Source organism: Nyctereutes procyonoides, unplaced genomic scaffold, assembly GCF_905146905.1.
Source record: "Nyctereutes procyonoides isolate TBG_1078 unplaced genomic scaffold, NYPRO_anot_genome, whole genome shotgun sequence".
Taxonomy (NCBI): Eukaryota; Metazoa; Chordata; class Mammalia; order Carnivora; family Canidae; genus Nyctereutes; species Nyctereutes procyonoides.
In genome coordinates, this window is record NW_026575136.1 from 12338907 (window position 1) to 12357331 (window position 18425).

The 18425-nt window shown below is 45.7% G+C and overlaps 2 protein-coding genes across 7 annotated transcripts in view; one reads left to right on the forward strand and one right to left on the reverse strand.

Annotated features, from left to right (window-relative positions):
* Nucleotides 1-18425, forward strand: part of LOC129495550 (ly6/PLAUR domain-containing protein 6) — a 135977-nt gene that overhangs the window by 78314 nt on the left and 39238 nt on the right. For all 6 annotated transcript variants that reach the window (XM_055303185.1, XM_055303181.1, XM_055303180.1 and 3 more), the window contains one exon: nt 15719-15907. In XM_055303185.1, the coding sequence (XP_055159160.1) occupies nt 15790-15907 (118 nt within the window). In that variant the 5' untranslated portion in view covers nt 15719-15789. The remainder of the gene's footprint in view (nt 1-15718; nt 15908-18425) is intronic.
* Nucleotides 8139-8629, reverse strand: LOC129495551 (60S ribosomal protein L23a-like). The gene has a single exon (XM_055303186.1). The coding sequence runs from the start codon at nt 8604-8606 to the stop codon at nt 8139-8141; it is 468 nt and encodes a 155-aa protein (XP_055159161.1). The 5' UTR covers nt 8607-8629.

Consider the following 18425-nt stretch of genomic DNA (forward strand, 5'->3'; position numbering starts at 1 on the left):
TGCATGTAAATTAAGATTAGAAAAGATACCTTGTTCACACGTCTCATGGTAAGAAGAGATGGGTTGTATTGTAGTGGGAAACCCAAGTGTTTCCTCGTTCCACCTGGACTTGATATTTTTGGTTTAATCAGTCCTGCAGGAGGGAAGGCTTGATTCGTTCTTGATTACAAGCAGAGGAAGACAAAGGATCTTGGGAAATGCTTACATCATAGCTTGATGACACAATCCCAGGAAGGGAACCGCCCCCCGACACCCCCCCCCCCCCAGCGTTCATCCTGGGCTGCCCGGTGGAAGACAGGGCAGATTGCATTTTCTTTTCATTTTCCTTTTTCCCCATGTCTGAGTTTATTCTAAGAAAATAATGGAGACTAGACCATGTGCTGTAGTTGCAAGAATGCTACTGACAGCATTACATAGAATACGGAAATCTGGAATCCTCTGGAGTGAGTAATAATGGAGAATTGAAAGCAGGAGTTAGCTCATTACGGTCACCTACCTTTTGATCTGCAAGGTTAAGGTTTTATAGTTCAAGCAAACTGAGTTAGAGACTCTCAGCCTATAGCAGAAACACTTCTTTCCTCTGATTCTTTCAAGACTTGCACTGTTTTTTTTACATCTCTATCTGCAGTCTTGCCGTTGGTTTTAATGACTTGGAAATAAATCTGTAGATCCAGAGAAGGCCTGGGGGGTGGGGGACGGTTGGCAGAGTGAGTCTTCCGAACCACCCGGCTCCTCTGTTTGCCTCTGTCTCCTTCACCCTCTTCCTTCAGCTTCCGGTGGTAGCATGCTTCCTTCACATTCTCAAAGCTAAAAATGACCACTTTTCCCCAAACGTGTCACAGTCTTAGGGCGTCTAGGATACACTGGACAAGCCAGCCTCCTCTCAAAGGCAGTTCTTCTCTTCGCTGTAACTTCTAAATCACCGATGGCTCCTTGAAGCGTGGTGTGCGAAGCCTGAGGACTGCATTCAGATGTCCATTCCCACACTCTACCCAGGTGACCTTGGAGCAATCGACTTATCCCTTCCCTTCCTTAGTCCACTCACCTATACAAATAGGGATTAAAGAACAATACTGTCCCCGTAAGATAATTGACAGGATCAGATGTAAAGCAGGTAAGATGTTTCTGGTCAATATAAGAAGCTAACATTTTCAGGCATCAACAAAAAATAAATAAAGGTAGGGATAGAGTGGTTCTTGGTGGAACTTCAGAAAAATGATGCCTCAGTCTAGTTCATGTCCTTTTTATCCCCTTTCACCCCAGCACTGATGAGCAGGCCAAGAGTTGCATGATGTTTTCTGACTTGAGTTAATTAACACTGATGCCGTTGGTATTTAGCTAGGTAACAGCCATGCCACTTCCCCCTAGCCCTCAGTGGTCCTCAGGGCACAACTTTGTTTTCCATTTACTTATCATTAATATAGAACTCCACTGTCCAGCGCTGTAGCCGATATTCTAATGTCTATTTAGTTTAAATTACAGTTAAAATTAAATTCAGTTCTTCAGTCACACACGTCCATTTCTCAATAGCCACACGTGGATAGTGGCACCCAGATTGGACAGCGCCAATGTAGAAGGTTCCATCATTGCGGAACGATCCAACCGACAGTGTGGATTTAGATCCTGACTTTTGCTGTGTACGTAGAGTCACCGTTGCATGTATTGACACTACTGACTCTCCAAGTGTGCGCACACGGGCTGGCCGGAAACTTCAGATCCTCGTAAGCATGAAAACAGGAATTGGAGCAACCAGACGTCCTGTGCCAAATCCTGATCCTTTTAAGATCTGTGATTCAGTTCCTTTGTCTCTTGTAGGATTATTTTCTATGATATATACACGTTTCTGTTTTTGTTTTTGTTTCATAGTCTTTATGAAAAAGACTTGGCAGGATTCAGTGCAACTGCTAGATTATATGGTTTTGATATTGGGATCATGTTATTCTAACTTTACAGAGTGAAATCAGGTTGGACGTGTTACTACCTTTCCTGTTATTCCCAACGACCGTTCTTTTCTCTTTGCTTTATTCTCAGCCCAGCCTTCCTTCTATGAATAACATCAGAGCGAGCGACTAGAAAGTCAGTGAAGATGGGAAGTTTGCCACTTCTAAAGGGACGGAAGGGGTCACTTCTTGATCAAGACTTAGCTTCCCAGGCATAGTCGCTCACAGTGGAAATGGCAGGGTGGGGGTCCCAATGCATTCAAGGCATCCCGGGTGTCCGTGCAAAGGAGACTGAACCCCAAGGACTTCAGGGCTCCAGTTCACGCGGCTCTTCGTGGGAGAGCAAGAGTTCAAGCTCAAATCTGCGGGCTGCAAAAGCCGTTCTCTCCCCAGCACGGACATTGGCCTACTTGTTTCCTTTCTCAAAAACACATCCATGTCCCTGGCTACCTTGAGAGTCATAGTTATAGTATCTGTTTGTTCCAGGAGGGGCCTCCAGGCATCTTCTCTTTTGTTGTTGTAGAATGAAGTGTGCTAAGTCGCAAAGGTAGAAGGTGCTTCACCCTTGAGTCTTTCAAGGGCAACATGGGACAATCACTTCAAGAGGATGAAAACCACTTTGGGGAAGCCATCACCAAAGTGGCCAAGGGAAGCCTATGAGGTTTGGAGCCAGAGCATTGTAGAAACCAGGTGGGAGGCCGCGGTCGTTTCATGGGTCCCAGCTGCTCAGCTCCTTCCCTCGGAGGTCTGAGGAGCCCAGGAGGCTAGAGAGGGGAGGCCTGATGGAATTCACAGTGCTGATCCCTCCGACTGCCGACTAGCTCCTTAACCCAGTGCTGCGGGGAACTGGCAGCGGTTTGCTGGTGCCCTGGATGAATGGAAGGCACCCTGGAGCTGTTTCCTTGCACCAGCACCTGCAACGGGGCGAGAAGGCTTCCCCAACGTGGCTGCAAGTCACTATCGCCTGGGGAGATTTTTTGACCCTCAGTACCCGGGTCACACCCCTACCAATGAAACCACAGTGCTTGAGGCCATCATCAGTCGTGTGTTAGGATCTTAGCTGATTCTAACGTGCAGCATATTGGGGAATCTTGGTCCTTTACTGACACCCCCTCCTCTCCTCTCACCCCCTCTCCCCTCCGCTTTCTCCTGCACCTCCTCTTTACAGGCTTTTGCTTTGACTCTTGCTCCCCGAGGAGTGCCAGTGTCTCTCCCCTCGGGAGTCCCAGCAAAGCCCCCTTTCTGCCCCATCCAGAACAAACACAAAAAGACACCCAGTCAAGGTGCTCTTCCGTGGCTGGCACCTGCCCTCCAGCCTCCCCATCTTGGTCTCCTGCTCGTGCTCACAGGCTGCCCCAAACCCTTTCTGGGTCTGGCCCTTCCTCCATCATCCCATCCCCAGAGGTATGCCTCCTAGGGCAAGGCTCCCCCGAATGCTGTCTTCTCCCTCCTCGGCACCTGCCACTCATGTAGAAGATTCAAAAATGTATGTTTTCATTTCCTGGTGCCCCTGTTCTCTCAACTGTAAAATGGGGTAATAGTAGTGCCTACTTCACAGTGCTGTGGGGATTGAAGAAAGCTCTTAGAGAGTGTCTTGCACATGTTGGGTTGAACCACACAGGACTCCCATTTTTGTAGACCAGGAGCGATCCAAGAGTAGTGATATCTTAACTGTTTAGCCCTATAGTAAGTGCTCAGTAAATGCTAGTTATTACTATTCTTATAAAAATTTTTATTTATAAAATAAATAAGAGAGAGAGAGAAAGAAAAAGAGAACAAGTAGGCAGAGTGGGAGGGAGAGGGAGAAGCAGGCTCTCCACTGAGCAGGGGCCCTGATGTGGGGCTCCACCCCAGGACCCCGGGATCATGACCTGAGCTGAAGGCAGACACTCAACCCACTGAGCCACCCAGGCGCCCCTCTAGTCAGTGCTGTTATTTTCCATTTTATTTTATTAGTGTATTTAATTTGAATGTAATTTTATTTATATATAGTAATTTTGTTTAGCTTTAAAGCTATTACGTGGGCTTTAAGCAAAGGGGCTTAGACCTAGTTTTCTATCTGTGTAGATGTAAGAAGCATTATGGTTATTATAATTAGGGTTAATTGAGAGTAGGGATAGATGAGACTCTGTGAGACTTTTTTCTCTTTAAAAGAGAAGGAAGTTTTCAAATTTGAGAAATCCTGTCTTAGGCCTTCCCAGTCTGCCTCGTATAATTCACTTGCCCTGGGTTTTTAGCCTTGCCCGAGGATGCTGATTGTAGTTGGGATCAGCTAGGAAATCTGGCAAGGAACCTGGGCTTTTGATTTCTTCTAATAGAACACAGTATTCCATGGAGACCTTTTTAAAGACCGTTTTAAAGACCTTTTCATACCTCCTTCCAAGACTGGGGAACAGAGGGTTCTGAGCCAGCATCTTGATCCAAAGGAGGAACCCAATGCCTTGTTAGGACACTCAGGGCTGATTTTAAGAATTGTCTTAGCTAGCAGGTATGTGCTCGGTATGGTCCAAAGTGCTCTATGTGTGTCATCTCCTTTAGTCCTCCTCAGGGCCCTATGGCATAGGCAGTATGATTGCCCCTATTTCACAGGTGAAGAAAATGAGGCACAGGGATTCAGAAACCTGCCCGAGGTTCTACAGTTCCAGTAGCAGAGTCCGAATCATAGCCTGGGCTGGCCTCCTTCATAGTCCAGCTTAAGATAAAGTGGTTTCTTTGATCCTTCTTAGAATTGTTTAAAAAAAAAAAAAAGTGTTATCTAAAGCTTGGGCTTTTCTCTTGGCCCTAATTTCTCCTTTGCCTTGAGGGCACCCTACATTCTTTCTCCGTGCAGTGCTCCTGGGGGATTTGCTCACAGGTGGTGCTGGAGGGGGTCCCCAAGGGATGGAGTTATTTGGTTGGTTGATGGTTTTCTCTAGCTATGATTCCACTTCCTCAGTTTTGAGGCTGGCCTTTGTTAATGTGCTGTGTTTCCTACTTCTTTTTTTTTTTTTTCTTTCCCCTCTCCATGAGAGTAGAATGACAGCATGTATTTCTATTTATTAACATCTTTTTAGAGAAAAAGCAAGAATATTATTACTAATACCAAGAATTGTTTTTGCGTTACTGTGGCCAGGGGCAGCTGATCCCGGTTTTTAGGGAGGAGCTCTCTTTAAGGGAAAGCATTTATGAATGAACAATCCTAAAATTAGGAACAGGGCTGTGGCAGGAGCCCCTACCATCAGGTACCCTGAAGCCTCCCCTTCACTGCATGGTACATCCACCTCTGGCTATGATGTTTTGGAATTTTGACATCTTTTGTTTCCTCTGATTCCTCCTATTTCCAATGCCTTATTACTAATATAGTTATTTGATAATTCATGTGAACCTAGACGTTAACTGGGTCTTTATAAAATGTAATGGGTCAACCCTGTCTCTACTTCCCCCTTTCTTCCTTCTTCCAGATAAGCGGCCCTGGTTGTCAGGAAGGACTGTGGACCTCAAGTTGGTTTTTATTGGTAACACCTGGTGACCCCCATGAGGGCCTGTGGAGGACCGGTGCAGTCACTGTGTTACCTGACTCCTCTACCTGGCCTCTTGCAAATGTGTGGCCTTGGTTGTAAAGCCAGGAGGTCATCATCACCCCATGGTCACTCTTGACTAAATGGCTCAAAGATGTATCATCTCTCCCTTGCATACAAAGCAAATCAGTGTCTCCTCCCATGTACTTAGCAACCTGAAGGGGATCTTTAAGAATTACATCAATGATTTTAGTAATAGGGTTCAATAATCTGTTCAGCTGGAACTATGAATGACAGCATGTTTAACAGATAATGCTAGCCGTACCTGCCCCACAGAGGATGATGGATGAGTGAATGAGCAAGTAAAATAGAGAACGAGGAGGACAACTGGGGAACAGGAATAGGAAGACTCTGCAATGAGGAGGGGAGAGGAGTCTCATGCGGCTCTTTCAGTATCAGAAGTCAGGGAGTGGAGTCTACCTAGATACCTAGATACCTACCTACATTTCCTCATCCATGAGAAGCTACTCAGTATTTTTTCTCTAGGAAGGGAATTAATTTAGTTGCAAAAATAAAAAGTTTCTATTATCCAGGACAGTCTTCTTTTATTAATAACTCCTGCATCTTTTTCTGCCTGGATGCATACTATTATGTAAAATCGTATTATATTGTTTTGCTACAATAATAGACTTCTTTAATAACCATTTTTTATGGAGGCTTGCAAATGAAGATGGTGCATTACAAAGGAAGAATTCACACCTCAGTGATACAGAGTCAGGAGGTCATCTGGTACATTCCTTTGCCTTCACACCCAGGGTGAGGTAAATAACAAATTACAGTTTAGACTGAGTTTTCACAGACCCCAATACCCTTTCACCAAAATGAAACTGTGATGGTCTTTGCGCTCTCAGGAGACATGTTGTGTGCCACTGAAGGCACTGGTTGGTCAGAAATTTGGAAGATGAATGCATGGATGGATTTGGTTTTGGAAACATATTCTGTATTAAATGAGAAAAATTGGTTAAGACTTAGTACTTAGCTACTAAGGAACCCAGTGATTTGAAAAAAGTTAGCCATAGAATTTTCACTTAAGCCACTGTTTTAATGTTGGCCATTTTATTTTATTTATTTTATTTTTCTCACAAAAAGAGAGAGTACAGGCTGGCTCTCCTACCCTAGCAACTACAGTTTTCTTGAACTTGAGTTATAAAGGGCCGTCTGGAAACAACCGTCAAGGGGTTTGGAAAAAACTTGGTTAGGATTCTTGGAACCATGGGCAAAACCCTACTCCATGCAAAATAGGAAATAATACTTGATGTGAATTAGCTCTTCTTGGCCCTGGGGGAGAATCAAGATTAGGTTAAGGGATTGTTAGTAAGTTGAAGGTGGGAATTAAGTTCAAATATTTTGAACTTCCACATTTTTTGGAAGGTCTCTAGGATGAAAATTCCTAGAAAAAATAAAATGAAAATACGATATTCTTAATCATATAGAAGCATTTTAAAAATGACACAGAAGCAAAAATTTCTACAAACCACCACTCCCTTCTAGGCAAATAAAAAATGTCAGGCTGGACCTGAAATGTACCTGGTGTTCCATTCCTGGAGAGTTCTTTGACTCCATCCCCTTGTGGCTGTTTGTACTTCCAAATGCCATCTCATCAGTTCTCTAGAAACTTCAAACTGATAGAGGAAGCAAACAAGCAAACAGCCAGCAAGCGGAAGAGAGTTAATATAACATTTCTTAGAAATGTGAATATACTGCTGGGCATACGTGGCCAGAAATCATTTATCCTTCAGGAATTGAAGCATTTTTGATGCAACTGACCTTTAAATCAGATTGGAAAAGGTACAAAGGCAGCTTTTCCCTATAACTCTAGCCTCGCCAAGAGGTTCCAGAGAAAGAAATACACATCTTTTTAAAGCATTGATTTTTATACAAGTAGATCCTCAATTCATACCAGAATATGTGCTCATGTATCTCCCTATAGCTTATGGAAATGAAACATTAGTGTCCAAGAAGTCTGGAAGAGGTAATCTCTGACCAGTTCTCTATCATTGAAATTTTTTTAACTTTTTTTTTTTTTTTTTTTTTTTAAGCAGGCTCCACACCCAGGGTGGAGCCCAGTGCAGGGCTTAAACTCATGACCTGAGCTGAAATCAAGAGTCAGATGCTTAACCAACTGAGCCACCCAGTCTCCCCTATTATTGACATTTTTAAAAACCAACTCTAACCTTTTTGTTGATAAGCCTTAAAAAAGTATTAATGTCAAAGCATTTATGTTACAAAGAAAAATTTAAGCTGGTGGCTAGTCCCTTTTAGAAGACTCTTGAATTGGCCAAAGCTCCTGGTTGCAAGGGTCAGAAAGCCACCTAAAACTAGCTTGGGCAAAAATGTTATTTTTTGGGGGTGCCTTGGGTGGCTCCATAGGTTAAGCATCTGACTCTTGATTTTGGCTGGGGTTATGATCTCAGGGTTGTGAGATTATCCCTGTGTTGGGCTCTGTGCTACCCCTGGAGGTCCTTAAGAGTCTGTCTGTCTGTCTGTCCTCTCCCTCTCCTTTTGCTCCCCACCCCCCATGCATGCGTTTGTTCTCTCTCTCTCTCAACAAAAGGTTACTGGATGGAGATTGAGGCTTCTTCTTCTTCTTTTTTTTTGGTGAAAAAATTTATATTTAGATTTATAGCCGGCTGGACTCAATTTAGATGATCCCAATTTTGTTGGCAACACCCAAAGCATCATAGTCAGGAGCCAGTCGAACATATGCTTTCTTCTCTCCATCGGGCCTGATCAAGATGTTGACCTTGGCCACTTCAATGTCATAGAGCTTCTTCACAGCCTGTTTCATCTGGTGCTTATTGGCCTTGACATCCACAATGAACACAAGTGTGTTGTTGTCTTCTATTTTCTTCATGGCTGACTCAGTAGTTAAGGGGAACTTGATGATGGCATAGTGATCAAGCTTGTTTCTCCTGGGGGCCCTCTTTCGAGGATATTTGGGCTGCCTTCGGAGATGCAGGGTCTTGGGTCCTCGGAATGTAGGTGACCTACGGAGCTTCTCTTTGTGACTGTGCACGCCTTTCGGCACCGCTTTCTTAGCTTTTAAAGCCTTTGCTTTGGCTTCGGCTTTGGGAGGGGCAGGGGCTTCCTTCTTCGCCTTCGGTGCCATCTTCGTGAAAGGGCGAGATTGAGGCTTCTAAGGAAAGAGTTACAATTAACCAAAAAGGCAAGGGTTGCACACAACTCAGCTCTTGTCTCCATCCCTCATCTCTGACTCTCTTGGCCAGCAAGCTTCATTGTCTTCTTCCTCCTCCATATGGGGAGGAGCATGTCCTACACATGTTCCTAAGTTTCATTTCTTGAGGACTCCAGTACCAGAGAGGACTGATTGTCTTTTTCCGATTTTGGCTTGAAAAATACCCAGGAAGAACTCTGATTGGCCTGGCTTGGATCATATCTCCCACCCTGGTCCAAGCAATAGTAGCCTATAGGATGGACCATGTAAGAATACAATGTACCTCCATAACACCAAATGATGAGTATCAGTAGAAGAGCCATTGCATAAGGAGGAGGAGACATAGGGCAGAAGTGATGCTAAATGCCCACTGGAACTATCGTTTCAACCTTATCTTTTGATTTGCCAAGTTGTAATGGCATGGCATTTTATTTTTAGGGAAGAAAATCATCCCGACAGGTAACTTCCCCACCTTCTGGCATTTGTAGAAATACTCATTTGAGCCATCATTAGTTTCATTTTGCATTTCCAGGTTAATGAGGTTACTTAGAACTTAGTATTGTTAATTGTAGGGACATCTGTGTGATTTTGCTGGCTCAACATCCAGTTCTTGGCCACGGTTTGGGAAGACCTGAATGAGAATACAGGCAAATGAGGGGAGCAAGGTTGAGGGCTAGAAATTCCTGATAAGAGGTTAAAAATCCAGCCATGTCCAAACTAGACGCTCAGATGAGACAGTGAAATTCATCCCTTTCCTCCCTTGCCCACCTTTTGGTTACAGTCTGTTTGATTTGAATTTCCTTACTTTGCCACCAACATGAAAAATGGGTTATCTTCATAAGTGGCACTGTAATTCCTACTTAGCTCTCCTGTACCAGCTCTTCATATTCCAGGTAGCTATTGTGACATAGCAAATCACCACAAAATGTAGTAGCATAAAGGAGTTGTCATCATTTTATTTCTCTCTCCTCACTTATGTGGGTCAGGAATTGAGAAGGGCTTGGCCAGGCAGTTCTCACTTGGAGTCTTCATGCAGTTGTAATCAGACCGTGGCTGGAGCTGGAATGGAGCAGAGAGTGGAGCAGGAGCAGCTGGGGACTAGCAGGGCAGCACTATCTCTTCATAAAATCTCAGTAGCTCTGGGTGGGCTACTTGGGCTTCCTCTCATCATGGCACTCAAAGCACTCAGATTGCTTACATGGCTGGGTGTTCCAGAACACTGCGTGTAAGTTGAGTTATTCCACCATACTCTGGCCAACTGGTCAGTAAGTTTGGCCCAGAATAAAAAGGAGAGGATGCAAACCCCACCTCTCAATGGAGAGATGTCAACGAATTTGCAGATGTGTTCGTAAACCACCACCATGTTATAAGCGATTCTCAAATTGTGAGAAGTTACTATAGTCAGAATGATACATTTAAGTTGTCTTCGTTTTGTGAAGACATGTTCTTAATTTGTATTTTTGGGAGCTGGATTAACTTCTCTAGTCATTAAGGTACTACCACGCCTAGATTACACATATCTAAAATTAAGTCAAGATTTCTCATGATCTTTCAGCCTTCAGAATTTCATTTTGCTCCTATGTTAAGCATTTCAAACTTCAATATGGATAGTATTGGATAGTAATAGATTTGTATTACTTCTCTAGTTCACATTTGCTTGTGTAGTGATTTAGTATTGAGGTGCTGTCATTTGGTAGTTGGTACCTTAGTCAGTGTAGCTTTCAGAAGTGCTTAATTAATTGTCTTAGTGACCAGTTTAAGGAGTTGGGAGTATCTTATTTTATGGACTCTATATGAAATAGCATTTGGGGTGTAGATTTGTAAAACTTGACCTGGGTTATGGGTCTATCACTTTGCCTCCCTGACTAGTGTTAGGAATCCTCCTTTATACTAAGTATTACCATGTAGTGAAAATCAGAATGCGACTCTTTTCAACTTTCTCCCAAGTGGAGGAAGTCAAATAGATCTTGAACTATTTTTTTTTCTGTTTCAGAACGTAGCAAGTTATCCATTGGAATAAAACCAGCACTTGAGTAACTCATGCAAAGGTAATTTAGAGCACAAATTAAATCTGTCAGAATGGTATTAGATTTGCAAAAGCTCATAAATAACAAATGAAAGGTCACAGAGCTGTGAAAATGAGAGTGTACTTCTTCATAAAGAGAACTATAGTCAGGGATGGGGTCTTCAGTGCATATTCAAATAGCAGCACATAAAATGGAAATGCAACATCTTTTCTAAATGTCTAGGACAGTCCAAAGGCACAGTGGACTCCAGAGAAAAGTATCAAAGTCCTAGAAAAGACCCTTCATATTATCTGAGCATATCCAGCATCATATTTGGGAGGCTTAGGGATTGAAGCTTCATTGCCTACTGAGACTCTGGACAGAAAAAATACAGCCCCTTCAGCAGAGCCCATATTTCAGTGATGGTTAGACTAATTGTGAATGCATGTAACTCATCTTTCATTTTTTAGTTCCTAGGATACACTAATAGAGTGAGTAGGGTTTCAGGATTTACCGTAGGAATGTAAGCAGTTGGTGGTGATATGAATAAACAGGTCTGCCCATTCTGTTTTTCTTACGGGAAAGAGAGGTGGAAAATATAGCCCTGGCTACTACAGAGTAGACAAGGTCTTTTACTGTGCATTGTATGCACATTTTTTTTTTAGTGCCATGTTGGACTGGACTTGTATAAGGAAACAAAATCTATATTTATTAAATGCAATGTGTGAGATTCATCAGAATCAAAAATGTTTTATATCTAAGGACACCATCAAGGAAGTGAAAAGTAAACAAGGAGGGAGAAAATATCTGTAAATCCTATATCTGAAAAGTGTCCAGAGTCCAGAGTATAGAAAGAACTCCGGTAAGTCAACAATAGAGAGACAATAACCCTATTAAAAAATGAGCAAAGGATTTGAATTGGAATCATCCCAAGATCTACAAATGGCCGGTGAGCACATGAAAAGATGTTCAGCATCATATCACTTGGGAAATGCAAATCAAAGCCACGAAGATACCACCTCACACTCACTAGGCTATAATAAAATTTTTTTTTTTTTTTTTTTTTTTTTTTTTTTTTAGTGAAAATAAGGATTGGTGAGGATATAGAGAAATGAACACTGGTGTTTTGTTGATGGGATCGTAAAATGGTGCAGCCACAGTGGAAAACTGTTGGGCAGTTCTTCAAAAAGTTAAACACAGAGTTACCATAAAACCTGTCAATCCCACTCTTAGGTATATACCCAAGAAAACTGAAGACGTGTGTCCACACAAAAGCGTGAACAGGAATGTTCTCGCAGCATTATTCCCAGTAGTCAAAAAGTGGAAGCCCCCTGCGGCACCTGGGTGGCTCCGTCAGGTCAGTGTCTGCCTTCGGCTCACGTCATGATCCCAGGGCCCTGGGATGGAGCGAGTCTGCTTCTCTCTCTCCTGCTGCTCCTCCTCAGTGCTCGTTCTTTCTCTCTCTCTCTTTCTCTCAAATAGATAAATAAAATCTTAAAGAAGTGGAAGCCACCCAAATGTCTATCAGCTGATGAATGGATAAACAAATGTGTTACATTCATATCCTAAAATATTATTCAGCGGCAATAAAGGCATGATGAACCCATTCATGCTACTACGTGGATGAATCTTGAAAATCTCGTACTAACTGGAAGGAGCCAGACACAAAGGGCCATTCGTTATATGGTTTTGTTGACACAAAATGTTTGCAGTAGGCCAACCCATAGAGCTAGAAGGTAGATTCGTGGTCGTAGGGGTTGGGGGCGGTGGGGGGAATGGGAGTGGCCGCCGATGAGTGCAGGAGTTCTGGGGGGTGATGCAAGTGTTCGGGGCCAGGTGACGGGTCGTGCAATCGTGTGGATACACAAACACACTCTGCCGAAGTAATACTGGCTGATGAGAACCTTTTCAGCCTACAAATTAAGCAAAAAGAAGAATATTAAAATGATCAGAAGTCCTCAACCATTTTGCTATCTGTCCTTTGAGGCCTTCTTCTAGGCCTACCTAAGCCCAGGGAATACATAAAGAACCATTTCGCGAGTGAGCTGTGTCAGAGTGACAAGGCCTCAGCTGCTTGAGGGGTTCGGAAGGAATGCTTGGGTCCACCACCTGTGTGAGCGCACCTGCACGGAGACGTGCGCCTGCAAATGGGCAGGACAGGACCTCGCGACCTGTGCTCTCTCAACGCCTCTTACACGAGCAAACGTGACGCAGCTGTGTAGAGGGCCTGGGGTGGGACACAGGCCCCACGGGGCGGCTGGAGGGAGACGCGGGTAGAGCGTGGGTGGGCGTCACCACCTGTTTGCTTCATCGATGGCGGGTGCCAGGAGGTCACCTGCGTCCGCATGAGCCTCGGCAACAGTAAAAGCTTGGTGACAGGAGCTACCCTCCCCGTCTCCCACCTGCTTTGTCCCTGCCTGGCCAGCCACGGGGCACATTTTGGGGTGAAAGAGGTGTGGATTTCCAGTAGTTCTGGAAATTGTGGTATTTTTTCTGATTTCAGGAAAGCGAGCTGTGCTGAACCCCCATTCACGGCCCCTTGGTTACTCTCCCTTAGAACACGACAGTCCTGTCATGGTCACCCTGACTTCGAAAACCACATTGACTTGAACGCTGTATTTTGAACAAAACAATAATAATGAAAATACAGGAAAATATTACACAGCATTTCCTGCGTGACGGACGCTGTCCTTAGGGCTTCACCGCGTCGCTTCACGTCATTCGTCGAGGCAGGTGGCATTGTGACCTCATTTGGCAGGTGCAAACCCAGGGCGCAGGGAGTGCAGCGGCGCAGCAGGGTCTCGGGGCAAGGCCTCCAGCTGGGGCTCCCCACCCCCCGGCCAGAGGGCCGCTGGAGGTCAGGGGGCCGCTGCAGGCCAGGGGGTGCGCTGCAGGTTGGGGAGGTCGCTGCAGGTCAGGGGGGGGCGCTGCAGGCCGGGGAGTTCGCTGCAGGGCGGGGGGCTCCTGCAGGTCGGGGGGCCGCTGCAGTTCGGGGGGCCTCACTTGGGGCCGGGGAGCCGCTGCAGGTCGGGGGGCCGCTGCAGGCCAGGGAGGTCGCTGGAGGTCAGGGGGTCGCTGCAGGTCGGGAGGCCGCTGCAGGTCGGGGAGGTTGCTGGAGGTCAGGGGGCCGCTGCAGGTCGGGGGGCCGCTGCAGTTCAGGGGGCTGCTGCAGGCTGGGGGTCCGTGTGCCCTCAGGTGCAGCCACACCCGGGTGGCCTTGGAAGCGGCACCATGCTCCTTTAGGAGGACGTTGTGTTGGTGTCTGTCATTCGTGTCCTGTTTTCTCGGGGTGCCCTCAGGCAGGGGCCCAGCCACCAGGCACCCCGATTTTCTCTATTTATTTTGTTTCATAATATATTTACTCTTGATCTATTTTTTTTTGACAAAATGATTTTAGAATTATTTTGTCATAGTTTTAAAAAAAATCTCACGTAATATTTGTATTAAAGTTTGTAAACAGGGGATCCCTGGGTGGCTCAGGGGTTTAGTGCCACCTTCAGCCCAGGGCATGACTCCAGGGTCCTGGGATCGAGTCCCACGTCGGGCTCCCCGCATGGAGCCTGCTTCTCCCTCTGCCTGGGTCTCTGCCCCCCACCCCCGGTCTCTCATGAATAAATAAATAAAATCCTTAAAAAAAATTCGTAAACAGAATGTCCAACTGGTGTTTATTTCTGCCGCTTTCAAATACAGTGACTATCTCACATGCTCCCTGTGGGGGCAATAGAGTGATGGTATTTGCAAAAGAGTAGAACACGAGGGACAGACGGCAGGAAAGCGGTAAGAGGGCAAGCGGTGGCACGTATGAATGACGACATGCATGCACATTCTTAGTGAGCCGGACAGCTCAACCTAGTAAAAGACTTTACTGCTCTCGATTTTAATCGAAAAGGACAGAACCAGAATAAAGGATGCAATGCTGACTGCTTAGTGCTACGCTGATGCTCTAACCTCATTTATCAGTTTGACTTTATACACCTTGACTCAGTCTGTGGAAGACTGGGGTATCACCTAGCGCTAACAGATGCGGATTCAGGGCCCAGACCGTCTCTGTTGGAACCAACTCCTCTACTTATTTGCTGGACTTCAGTTTGCTCAGGATGGGATGATCATAGTGCCTGCCTCATAGGGCTGTTGGGGGGATTGCTTGATGGACGTAAGGGGCTTGAACAGCACCCAGCCAATACGGTTAGTTACGCTAAGGGGATCTGGAGCTATAAGATGATACTCTTTGTTTTGGGAGAGGCCAATTTACCTGCCTTCTTTTCCTTCCTTTTCTTCCTTCCCTTCCCTTCCCTTCCCTTCCCTTCCCTTCCCTTCCCTTCCCTTCCCTTCCCTTCCCTTCCCTCCCTCCCTTCCTTTGCCTTGCCTTGCCTTGCCTTGCCTTGCCTTGCCTTGCTTTGCCTTCCCATCCCATCCTATCTCTTCCCATCCAATCCCTTCCCTTGCCTTCCCATCCCATCCTGTTTCTCCCATCCTATCCCATCCCATCCCATCCCATCCCATCTCATCCCTTCCTTTGCTTTCCCTTCCCTTCCCTTCCCTTCCCTTCCCTTCCCTTCCCTTCCCTTCCCATCCCATCCCATCCCAAATCTGAAAGCCTCGCCTGTGTGGGTTTGCTTGGGCACCATGACCCAGGGGTGCCGCACTCTCATACATGGCGTTCCCAAGGAAATGCTCCTGAACCGTTGTGCCTGCCTTCCGCCTTGGTGCATTCTGGCTGACATCCCTTGGCCTCCTGGCAGAAATACCTGGATTTCATTAAAACCCAGTCTCTCCTGAGGCCATCTCTGCTGGATATTAGAGGGGACTGCTACCCCACCAGGGGAGTTTTAGCTACCTAATGAAGAATAGATTGGGGCTGGACTGTTCGACATGCTCTCACATTACCATTTAGAAGGTTTCTCTCCCTCTCGACCCACCTGCCTGTGCCTGTGGCTTCCTGTGGTGCCCGCAGCTCATCCGACCAGCGCAGGGGCTCTGCTGGGCCCCCCAGGGTTTCCTCAAGTTGGACACTAAGATGAGTCTTGCTTCATATTTCAGGTGCGAGTTCCCTCCCGTTGTCCCAAGTTCTGGCTCCCAGGCCCCCTGTATGAGTGACGCCTCGGTCTGCCATGGAACCTGGCCCTGCCCTGGCCTGGCTCCTGCTCCTGAGCCTGCTGGCTGATTGTCTGAAGGCCGCTCAGTCGCGAGACTTCACAGTGAAAGACATTGTCTACCTCCACCCTTCAAGTAAGACTCCTGTTCGCTTTGCTGCTGAAATGTCGCTTTACTTTAAATAAGATGTGAGTTGGGACGCCCGGGTGACTCCGTGGTTGCGCGTCTGCCTTCAGCTCAGGTCATGACCCCGGGGTCCCGGGATCGAGTCCCGCGTCGGGTTCCCTGCGTGGAGCCTGCTTCTCCCTCTGCCTGTGTCTCTGCCTCTCTCTGTGTTTCTCATGAATAAATAAATAAAATATTTGAATAAATGAATAAAATCTATTAAAAAAAAAAGATGTGAGTTGAAAGACAGGCGAAGGCAGCCTTCCATGCAGGGGAAACTTTGGATGATTTGATTGGGAGGGTGCGGGTGCCCCCAGAGATGTATGTTTTGCTCTCACCTTTTAAATAGGGTGTTTGTTTTTTATTCCAAGGCAGATTGTTAAGGCTTGTTTTCTCTGTTCGCAGCACAATCGCTCCGATGCTGAGCACCCTTCCCTTTAACTTGTGCCAGCTCCCAATCGGTTATCAAAGTGAACTGGCGTGTCCTGGGAGGAGGGTGTTTGTAAAAAGATCAGTTCTTTACAGGCAAGATAATAGCTGGTCTTCCTGTCTGTGCGTCGAATTCTCAGTTTCAGCGTTGTTGGCCTCCCGCTACTTCCTATTCCGTATCCCTTTTGGTTTCCTGTGTTTGAGAATCATCTAGGGAGCGCGTAGTAATGTAGGTGCCCAGATCCCTTCCCTGGGTGTCTGATTGCACACGCCTGGGATTGTACCAATGAATTTTTGCTTTCGGCAAGAATTTCAGGTGTTTCTCTTACTCGTATTCTAAGGATCACACTTCGGGAAACAGCAGTTTAACTTCTGCTTTTGGCCTCCATCTCTCTGTTTATCTTCTCCCTCTCTCTTATTTCTGTCTGAATCCTCTTCTGCGTGGCCCCGGTGGTAGGGAAGGCTGGGTATATTGGGTGTATTTTGACCTTTACCATTTGCCCTGAGGTATGTTACTCTTCTGAAATGTTCCATTCAGCAAATGTTTTTCGAGCGTCTACTGAGTGCCAAGCATCGTCATAGGGCATGGGAGGTATAAAGGCGAATAAAACATGGTTCTTGCTTTTGAGGATCTTATAGTCCAAGTGGAGGCAGTCTCCACCCAGTCAGAATATTTCATGTGTACGTGTTCTGGTGTAGATGACAGGGGTTCCGAGGAATGCACAGGGGCTTGGATCTTGGGTCCGTGGCTCGCTCAACTGCTTTGTAGCCTTCTGGCCTGAAATAAGGTCCCTAACTTTGTGAAGGTTAAATAAAGGAATGTGTGCAGAGCACTCAGCAGAGTATGAGCCAAAGTAAATGCTCAATGAAATTTAGAGGCATCTTGTTAGGTGCTCATTTCTACATTTCTAGAGTGGATGAAATAATACACACTCTGGTGCATTATTTTGTGGACCAGAGATAATATCCATAAGATACGAGGCACCTACACGTGAGGCAGTGGGATGTTTGTTTCTTTTTTTTTATATATATAATAAATTTATTTTTATTGGTGTTCAATTTGCCAACACACAGAATAACACCTAGTGCTCATCCTGTCAAGTGCCCCCCCTCAGTGCCCATCACCCAGTCACCCCCACTCCCCGCCCTCCTCCCCTTCCACCACCCCTAGTTCGTTTCCCAGAGTTAGGAGTCTTTATGTTCTGTCTCCCTTTCTGGTATTTGTTTCTTATGACGTTGTTGTAAGTGAGTGAGATGGTAAACTGAAGTTGCTGAAAATAGGTCTCTCTAATGTTTTAACTCCAAATGTACACTTGACAGGCAGCAAGTAGTCCCTTCAGATTTGCTGCTATTGTACGCTCTCACCAGTAAAGGCTGGTGCCTACTGGTTAACTGTGTGGAAAGAGTATCTGGCTGCTTGTTTCTACGGGACTGTTTATTTTAATGATCATGGAAAGAAGGTGCTTTTTGATACTTGCCATGTTCTCTGGAATTGCATTTTGGTCTCTTCTCCAAAGAGCCATGCTTTTTTATTAGACTTGGTGAACAAAAACCTAGATTTCAGTCTCAGTTTTGGTTGCGAAAACCCTCCGTTTCTATGGGATTCTTTGTCCGCTTCAGTGACAGACTCAGTAGTCACTGGGCCGAAAAACAAGCCTCCTGTGAGGCTGTGATTGTACACAGGGTGGGGAGGAAAATCAAGGGGATTAGATTTGAGTGAACAAGACTAAATCACACACGCCGACCACTTCTGTGCCAGTGTTGTGACGGGTCAGTGCCTGGGATGAGTGGGCCCCCTATGTGAAAAGTCCTTTTCAGAATGGGATCTCTAAAGGATGAGCTCTGCAAGGCCAGAGGAGCAATCAGTCTTGCCCTCTAGAGGTTGGCAGGAAAGTTCTGCTCATGTGGCCTATGTTAATTAAATAGAATTAAATAGGATAGAATTAAAAAGAATTCACCATATGGGGTGTCTGGGTGGCTCAGTCGATTGACTGGCTGACTCTTGGTTTTGGCTCAGTTCATGGTCTCAGGATTGTGAGATTGAGCCCCGGGTAGGGCT